General features: G+C 48.1%; 1 protein-coding gene and 1 non-coding gene across 2 annotated transcripts; both read right to left on the reverse strand.

Moving 5' to 3' along the window:
* Window positions 1–2134: 2134 nt before the first annotated feature.
* Window positions 2135–2208, reverse strand: TRNAR-UCG. Its single transcript has one exon. It is a non-coding gene; the product is annotated as a tRNA-Arg (tRNA).
* A 4407-nt stretch (window positions 2209–6615) lies between these two features.
* LOC125549209 (chitinase CLP-like) lies at window positions 6616–8264 on the reverse strand. Its single transcript, XM_048712674.1, has 2 exons — window positions 7275–8264; window positions 6616–7176 (listed from the first exon to the last, which is right to left on the reverse strand). The coding sequence occupies exons 1-2, from the start codon at window positions 8243–8245 to the stop codon at window positions 6798–6800; spliced, it is 1350 nt and encodes a 449-aa protein (XP_048568631.1). The 5' UTR covers window positions 8246–8264; the 3' UTR covers window positions 6616–6797.
* Between the last annotated feature and the right edge of the window lie 795 nt (window positions 8265–9059).

Here is a 9059-nt window from a genome sequence, read left to right on the forward strand (position 1 = left end):
TTCCAATATATGAATCTTTACCTCTCCGCCATTTCGAGACTCCTCGTCATGTCCGTGATCTCATCCGGGACTCCGAACAAACTTCGGTCACCAAAACACATAACTCATAATACAAATCGTCATCGAACGTTAAGCGTGCGGACCCTACGGGTTCGAGAACTATGTAGACATGACCGACACACATCTCCAGTCAATAACCAATAGCGGAACTTGGATGCTCATATTGGTTCCTACATATTCTACGAAGATCTTTGTCGGTCAAACCGCAATAACAACATACGTTATTCCCTTTGTCATCGGTATGTTACTTGCCCGAGATTCGATCGTCGGTATCATCATACCTAGTTCAATCTCGTTACCGGCAAGTCTCTTTACTCGTTCCGTAGTGCATCATCCCGTAACTAACTCATTAGTCACATTGCTTGCAAGGCTTATAGTGATGTGCATTACTGAGAGGGCCCAGAGATACCTCTCCGATACTCGGAGGGACAAATCCTAATCTTGATCTATGGCAACCCAACAAACATCTTCGGAGACACATGTAGAGCATCTTTATAATCACCCAGTTACGTTGTGACGTTTGATAGCACACAAGGTGTTCCTCCGGTATTCGGGAGTTGCATAATCTCATAGTCGGAGGAATATGTATAAGTCATGAAGAAAGCAATGGCAATAAAACTTAACGATCATTATGCTAAGCTAACGGATGTGTCATGTCCATCACATCATTCTCCTAATGATGTGACCCCGTTCATCAAATGACAACACATGTCTATGGTTAGAAAACTTAACCATGTTTGATTAACAAGCTAGTCTAGTAGAGGCTTACTAGAGACACGGTGTTTTGTCTATGTATCCACACATGTATCAAGTTTTCGGTTAGTACAATTCTAGTATGAATAATAAACATTTAGCATGATATAAGAAAATATAAAACAACAACTTTATTATGGCCTCTAGGGCATATTTCCTTCACAACCACAATGGCCTCTAAGTTGAAGTGGCCTGGGTCAACGCGTCAATCAAGCAGGTCAGTGAAAGATCATGCAAGGACCTCGCATGAATCACTTACTATAGAATTAGGATCTAAACATGGATTTTGAAAGATGTAGGAGTAAAGTGACACTACCGAGAAACTTTTAGGACCTCCGGTGTATTTTTCTCGCCTGGCGATTGGGCCCTCTGTTGACATGGCGTGGGTCGACGCGCCATGCGGGTAGGTCAACGAGCGCTCGTGAAAAAAGGACCTCACATGAACCACTTACCAAAGAAGTAGGAGCTAAAGGTGCATTTTGGAAGAATTAGGACTAAAGTGACACCCCGACGAAACTTTTAGAACCTCCAATGCATTTAACTCTTCTTAGATCTGTTCGCTACATTTAAGTCATTCAATACATATCTACAAATTTAGTTATGTTGATAAAAATTTAAATTGTAAATGCATGAAAAAAAGAAACAGTTGAATTAAAAATCCATATTTGCGTTCTCGAGTCCATGTTTAGTCCTTATCAAAGATGAAAATGAATTCCGAACATGAGGGTACCAGGAGACGACCCCGAACATTAAGTTTTTTTTAGTTGTGAGAAATGCAAACGAAGTCAGAAAAGAATGAAACTTGGCATGATGCCCCCATATCACACCTAGAGGCTAAGGCAAATGTCTGAGAAGGTTCTCAAAAATTGTGCCGTACATTATTTAGAAAGCGGACAATCTTCAAGGAAAGAACATGTCATCTTTGAAGGCAAAGCGGCTGCTGCTTTATCCGCTGGCCTTGAATTTTTGCATGGCAGTGCACGGCCTAGCTCTCGGTGTATGTATCAATTCTTGAGTTCGTTGTTGACACGTTTTGTGCCTCTACGTGCCAGTTGCATCGTGTTACTCTCGGGCGCGTTCCCTCTTTGTAGAGAGGAGATATCGAGGAGAGACGAATACACACACATGCCAAGTTCATTTGTGCTGAGAGAGCGTGCCTCCAAAAGCAGTGCTCCTTGAGGACATGATTATGCCCGTGTTTGCGTGAGTCAAACTGTTGAAAAAAAAGGGTACAACCTGTGGTCTAATAAGAGTTGTCTTTCCGTACTGTTGTCCTGAAGAGATGTTTGACAGGAGAATGAAAAAAAAAAAAGAACAAACACGACCACAGTGGGAGTCGAACCCACGACCTTCTGATCCGAAGTCAGACGCGCTAATCCACTGCGCTATGCGGTCACTGTGCTGGCAAAATATCAACACAGCACTGACATCACGATTTATCAAGTTCAGAGTAAGGACGTACAAACAAAGATGGTCGAAAGCACAACACGTAATCCACTGCGCAAGGACGTACGGAACCAATGATCTCCAGGAGGTAGTAATAATTGCAAACCGTGCAACAGATAAATGCAATAAGGTATTCACAGATTTCAGGGGTCGGCAATACCATCCTGGTTACAACCAGAGTCCAGAAACACAGACAATCACCATTCACAGTGGTAGATGCAGTATAAAACTGAATTATAACAGAATACTTCGTTGACTAGTCTGGAACTACGATGCAACATGTAAGTAATCAAATTTAAAAAGTTGTACCCCAAGGTGTTCTCCAAGGCAGCAAAGACAAAAATCCGCATCTTCTTATTGTCAGCTACAACAAAGGGTGCAAACAGGAAACACACTAAAAGTTGACTATTAAGGAAGACCACTTATCAAGCGGTCAAATCAATTCTCAAGTAAAGCAAGTAGTGATATGAGGCATAAAGATTGCTAAATAGTATCAAGTGCAGAGAAGACCATAAGGCGAATTGGAAAATATTTCAGGAGCAAAGTAAAACGACTTGGTAACTGTAGCATCAACACAACTAGTAGCCCCTTCAGCCCGAAAGTTTATCGAAACGAGAATCCCATTGTTAGATTGTGGAGCAAAATGAAGCCTTCTCAGGACGTTTGCTCTTTGAGCCGACAGATTGGCCGTCCACAAAAATCCAGGCCGTTGGATTCTTGATGGATGGATGCGGGCCGTTGGATCGAAACTGATGTTACAACCAATGAATAGTGTTGCATCTTTCTTACTTCTGGTTTTTTTCCTTATCTCGCTGACTGGTGAGCCACGCCCTGGGTGGTCCACCACTCTCAGTGACTCTGGAGCCTTGTGCGACCGATGCAAGTTCAAATGGGCGTGGGGTCATGTCACCGCGTGTAAAATTGGGAGGCCCCCGAGGGCAATTTCATCGCTCCATGTTATTGCACTCGCGTGGCGCTTCGTGTGTGGCTCGTCATGCTTAGAAGCAAGAGAGTGATTGGAATCGGAGGAATCCTAGTCGACGGCATCGTTCCTCTGCCCTCCCTCTCTCAGGCCCGAGCTACCACCTCTCTGCGCCTCCCCACGGGATCCTATTGCCGACGATCGAGTCTTGGCGAGCACCCGACGATGGTCGATAAGGAGATCCAGCGCGAGTCGCTACCACACTTGAAACCTTGGCATGTCGGGAAGCTCTTTCACTAGCCCTAGACCTCATGGTGGGTAGACTTGCCGTTGCATGTGATTCAAAGACGGTGGTAGCGGACATCAGCAAGGGCACCAAACGAAGATATTCAGCCATTGTTAAAGAAATTGGGTTACGATTGAAAGAGTTTTGCACACGTGATATCAAATTTGAAGGCCGAGCTTCCAATTGGGAAGCACATAATTTAGGAATCGCGAACTGAAGAGACATAGGCGTGTGCGCGAAAGCCTCATACTGGGCCGGCCAAGGGCGTCATGTTGCAGGCGTAGGCTCCGCTAGTTGATGCCTACGGGCTTCAACTAGGATCATACTATCTATCCAAACCCTCTTTCTGTTTTGGGGAGGTCCAACCTAGTTTCAAAATCCTTTGAAAAGAGAAATATAAGAGTCCTATTATAGTCAGACGAGGAGGTAGGCTTAGTTCCCGCTTGGTTATACTTGCTTCTAGCGGTCTATCGAGCATCAAGAGGTAGGGGAAAACTTGAATTTCATTATTGATCTCTTGGTTACCCTCTTTATGGAAGCACATAATTTTCTGTTTTCACCTCAATAGTGGAGGAAAGCAAAGATGCAAAAGATCGAACTATAGACGATGAATTCGAAGAACCTTGATGAAATATTTGAATTTACCACGGATCTTTCATGTCATACATGCTTCAAATTTTTTGATCTAATGTACTATGTTTGGTTTATCAATAGAGTCAGGTCATTTAAAGTATGAAAATTCCAAAGCCTTTGATTAATTTGTCATATGGTTTCATTCTAACCAATTTGGAAAATACTAAATACATTGGAATCCAATTGTAGGACCTTGAAATTATCATAGGATAGTAAGGGAATCTCCACACGGCGCCTCAAAACTCTCGGAAAGGCATCGCCCGGACACTTTTTTGCATCCAATGCAGTCCCCTAAACATCTGGGGACCAATCGGCATCTCCATTTTTATGCAAACCGGTAGCAAATCAGGCATAGCTTTGTGGGAGTCCGGACACCATGTGGGTGTCTTCTTGGCCCAATGTCAGTTGGATCATATGTACTCACAGCCCATGTGTTTTTTCCTCTAGGTCCACCTGGCCCACCTTTGCTATTTGGATTTTATGCTTATTCAAGTGATACGGTTCGATGGCCAGCTCCAGTATCATGCCACAAAGTGGTCTGTGGATGGATAGTGTGTCTGTTTTAGGAGATAGCATTGGAGATTCCCTAAGCATGGCTAAGAGCGAGTATAGAGGGAGAAACAAATCCCCCTAAATGGTTCCACTTCCACCATAGTCCTCCCAAAACAGAAAGCCTAGTGTGGCCTCACTCCCTTGCAACCGGGCAAAGCAGCATGGCAGACAACAGCAGTGGGGAAATTACTCATCGTTGGTCCCTACTTTGAAGGTATGTTGGCGCGGTTGCATGTTGTCTCATCATTCCCTTGTAGTGGTGGATTGGGTGGCTGCAGCGTGCCACCTCGGCTAGAGCCTTTGCTCCAGGTGGTCGTGATGCACCACTTCTCCCTCACCTCGCCTCCTTGTCGTCAACCACGACCAGATCCAGTGCGACGACTATTTATTTAGGTCATTTTTGTTGCGCTTCTGCCCTCCATCATCCTTTTCGTTTCCCTTTGTTCACCTTGGTCGTCCTCGGACATATCTTGTGGTGGCTTGACGAGTTTAGGACTCAGGAGCATCTTGATAGCTTGTTTCCAACCATTGGGTGGTATTGTCCCGTGTCTCTTGAATCCATTGTTTTGTTCGTTGGTCGGTCACCAGCCACTCTTCCCGATCATTCCTTCACTAGATCGAGTAGTTGTCCATCGGATCAGGTGCTTGCTCTCTGTTGTTGTCATATCTTCCTTAAGGCGATGGAAGATGGTCTCTTGGGTCGTCCTGGACGACACACGGTGCTCGTTCCGTCCTCGGAAGTCATTCTTCATGTCATGAGGGTTGATACCATCGCCTTGTATATTCCCTTCTCTCGAAGGCTGGGTGGTGGATGGATCGGTTATGTGGGCTTGCTTGCTGTGTTACGCTTTTGCGGTAATGTTCTCCTAGTTTCGGTGCTTCACTCAGTAAACGTCTTGGATCACAATATGTGGGTGGTTGATGATGGTGTCCTTGTGTTGCTCCTGGTCTTGTTATGGTTGGTCGTGTTCTACTTGGTGTTGCTTGTCCAGCTTACATATGTCGAAGTTCGAACCTCCACGCCGATGGTATTAACTTTGCGTGTTTCGTTCTTGGGTTGCTAGAGTTTCTTTGTAGGTTGTGGGGCCAGAGTTTCTTTGTAGGTTGTTCCGTTTGTGTGAAGATGTGATGATCGTGTTGTTTGGCTCCCACCATCATTGGAAATGTGATGGTTTTGGTGTTTAGGTCGGCCATGTTCGGTGATGTATTGGTCGTAGTGTTTGGCTCCCACCATAATTTGAAATGTAATGGTTGTGGTGTTTTGGTCGGCCATCTTCGCTGATGTATTGGTCGTGGTGTTTGGGTCAAAGCATCTTTGCCGATAAATGGATCATACAGTCTTTACGTTGTACTCTCTTTCTTATTAATTAATGGTATGCAGCTCTCCTGCATGTTTGAAAGAAAATGACGACTACAAAAATAAGAGAGTGACTATATCACAGTCCCCTGGAAAAAAAATTGGGGTAAGTCGATTTGGTTTAAGCCGTTGGATGAGAAATGGATGGTCATATCTCTTTCTTTAACCTCCAGCCAAAGATGTCATGTGCATCTTCTTCCCCAAACCACCAACCCCCCCCCCCCCCCCCCCCCCCCCCCCCCCCCCCCCCCCCCCCCCCCCCCCCCCCCCCCCCCCCCCCCCCCCCCCCCCCCGACCACCATCAGTCCCGTGCTGGCCCACCCACTGCCATCCCTCTAACCCGCCTGGCGGGGAACAAAAATTTTCGTCGAGCCTGCACTCTCCCCACAGGCCCACACCCCTAAGATAGATCGTTGGCGAGCTTGCCACCCTAAGATAGATTGTCGGCAAGCCTGCCACCCTAAGATAGATCTCCAGCGGTTGCTCCATCCTTCTTTACTTTGCCTCCGGCCAACTTGCTTCTTCTTCGAAAAATCAACTGACCCAAATTGCAAATTCGGGCTATTTACATACAGCTATTGTGTAAAGATAAAGGGTCCATTTAGGTCGAAAGTAAAAAAGATACGTGTTTATTGCAAGTACACAGTACAGATACAGTGAAAGTTCTAACCCGTCCAAGTGAAATTGAAGTGACTACAGTGTGTGTAGAATGTCAGCCTGACAAACTCACATACTTTTACACCTGCTGAAAAGGTGAACAACGAGCTGGCCGGCAAACCCACTAGTGTTTAGTTTCTGAAGAAATAGGAGCTTCGACAGCCGGACAATTGGACGCTCAGAAGCATGCTGAACCCGAGCACCTGTTTCTCCAGATCGAACACCAGCAGGTTGTTCTCCAGCTGTTTCCCGCCGATCACCACCGCCGGCTCGCCGTCGACCGGCATGCCACCGGGCCCCATCGGCAGGATCCCCACGCACATCGCACCATCCACTGGCACCATGTAGTTATCATTGAACAGTGTCCAGTTGCGCGTGGCGCCGTCGCCCAGCTCAAGTTTAATGTAAGGCATGTCGAGGCCAGTTCGCTTCAGCATCGGGAACGCGCCGTTGTAGCACAGCTCGAACGGCTTCGTCGCCGGCACCCTTTCCATGAAGCTCACCTTCCCTCTGCACGCCATTTCAGACACCCATCATGGAGCTTAGTTTTGCAGGAACTCTGTACTGGTGCAGTGGTTTACGTTGAAAGCATTTAACATGAACTGTACCTTATTATGGCGTGGTCGAAGGCCTTGGCGAAAGCGCGGAACACATCGGGCCGCATGACCGTGTACGGCGTGGCCGTGCTCAGCACGATGCCGCCGCGCCCCGTGAGGACGTCAATGTCGAGCGCGCCACGGGGCAGGGCCGCCGCCGCGTCCGCCCCGTGCCACGACGCGGAGATGCCCTTGACGGGGATGTAGTATCCGCCGGCGTTCGCCGGGTTGGTTAGGAGCGGGGTGTACGGGATGGAGGTCGTGTAGTCGATGAAGCCTCGCTCCGGCGTGGGCAGGTACACCGGCGTGTCGCCGAAGGTCGCGAAGGCGGGGAGGCACAGGGAGAACTTGCGTCCGAAGCCGCGCTGAGCCACGAGCTGGGACGGCAGCGAGAGCGAACGACGGGAGAGCCCCGCGACGCCGGCGGCGCCTGCGGGGAGCGAACCCAGTAGGCGGCCCGGCGCGCACGCGCCGACGACGGCGAACGACTCCTCCGGGCGCAGCTCCATGGTGCCGTTGGTGGTGTTGGCTTTCATGGTGAGGCTCGTGAGATCGCCGGTGGAGCACTGGCCGGTGACCGGGTTGAGCGGGCGAGCGGCGCAGGCGCACCACGACGGCCCCGGCTCGCGGTTCTCCCAGAACCGGCCGCCGTCCACGTACCGGCAGCGATGCGAGGGCTGCTGTTTGGCCACGGCGCACGTGTCGGATTCGCACGGCACCGTGCTGTGCGCCGACGAGGGCGGGCACGTCGACCACACGAGCGAGCCGGCGAGGTCGAGGAGGAGCGGCGACTTGTCAGCCTTGACGGAGATGGTATAGAGGGAGGTCTCGGGGTCCTTGGCGAGCTGGGAGATCAGTGGTGGTTGCCGGTCACTGGTCGCCGCCGTGCAGGACAGCAGCAGGACGAGTGCCGAGATGATGACACGATGGAACACATGGTTCGTATAGGGGTTGTGGCGGGAAAGCTTGGCTTGGTCAGCCATTTCTACTTGCTAGCTAGGGAAGATGGTCCGGATTGATGCCGAAAGAAATGAGTTGGCGACTGTATTTATACTAGTTTTGGAATCATGGAACGTGAATTAGCAGCGGTTTCATCATCGATCTTTCCAGTTGTTTTCAGATACCGAGGAGTTGACAATATACGTAAGTGTACAAAGTCAAGACATCTAAACCTTGGCTAGCTCTTCGTATCCATGTGCTCACATAAACCGAGTGTCAACCAAAAACACTTGGCAAAGCCGACCTAAACTGGGTGTGAGAAAAAGAAACATTCGGCAAAGCCACGGTACGCAGCAAAGACTACCTATGCCGAGCATCTTCTGATAGCCACTCGACAAACAAGGTTGAGACTGGCTACTGGTCAATGGACTGAGAATGAATTTTGGAGTAGATTGACCCCAAACTCTGTTTCGGCCGAGCCTAATTGGGCAGCCCAGTTACGGCAGCTCAATGAACTCCTGAAGCTTGTGATTCTGATCGGTAGCAGCAGCATAAGCCCAACGCAGGGTCTTGTGCGCAAGCTGCATCCCAGTACTGCCAAGCCAGTCTATTACAGTATTATTTTTATACTGATTAGGGGCTGCTCTAGTATATTGTTGGCCAAGCCTTTGTAGATGAGTGATGAATAACACTTTCACACATATTGGCTTTGCTAAAAAAAAAATCTCACACATATTGGCATGCAACGGTTAGTGACTATACACAAATGTATATTTCTTTTATACATGCATACATTACATATATAAACATATACATACATACATACATACATACATACATACATACATACATACATAC

Source organism: Triticum urartu, chromosome 3 (assembly GCF_003073215.2).
Source record: "Triticum urartu cultivar G1812 chromosome 3, Tu2.1, whole genome shotgun sequence".
NCBI classification, from domain to species: Eukaryota; Viridiplantae; Streptophyta; class Magnoliopsida; order Poales; family Poaceae; genus Triticum; species Triticum urartu.

Coding starts and splice junctions, on each gene's coding strand:
- LOC125549209 (XM_048712674.1), bottom strand. CDS start 8,245: ATGGCTGACCAAGCCAAGCTTTCCCGCCACAACCCCTATACGAACCAT. Junction 7,177..7,274: donor TTCGACCACGCCATAATAAG/GTACAGTTCATG, acceptor AATGGCGTGCAG/AGGGAAGGTGAGCTTCATGG.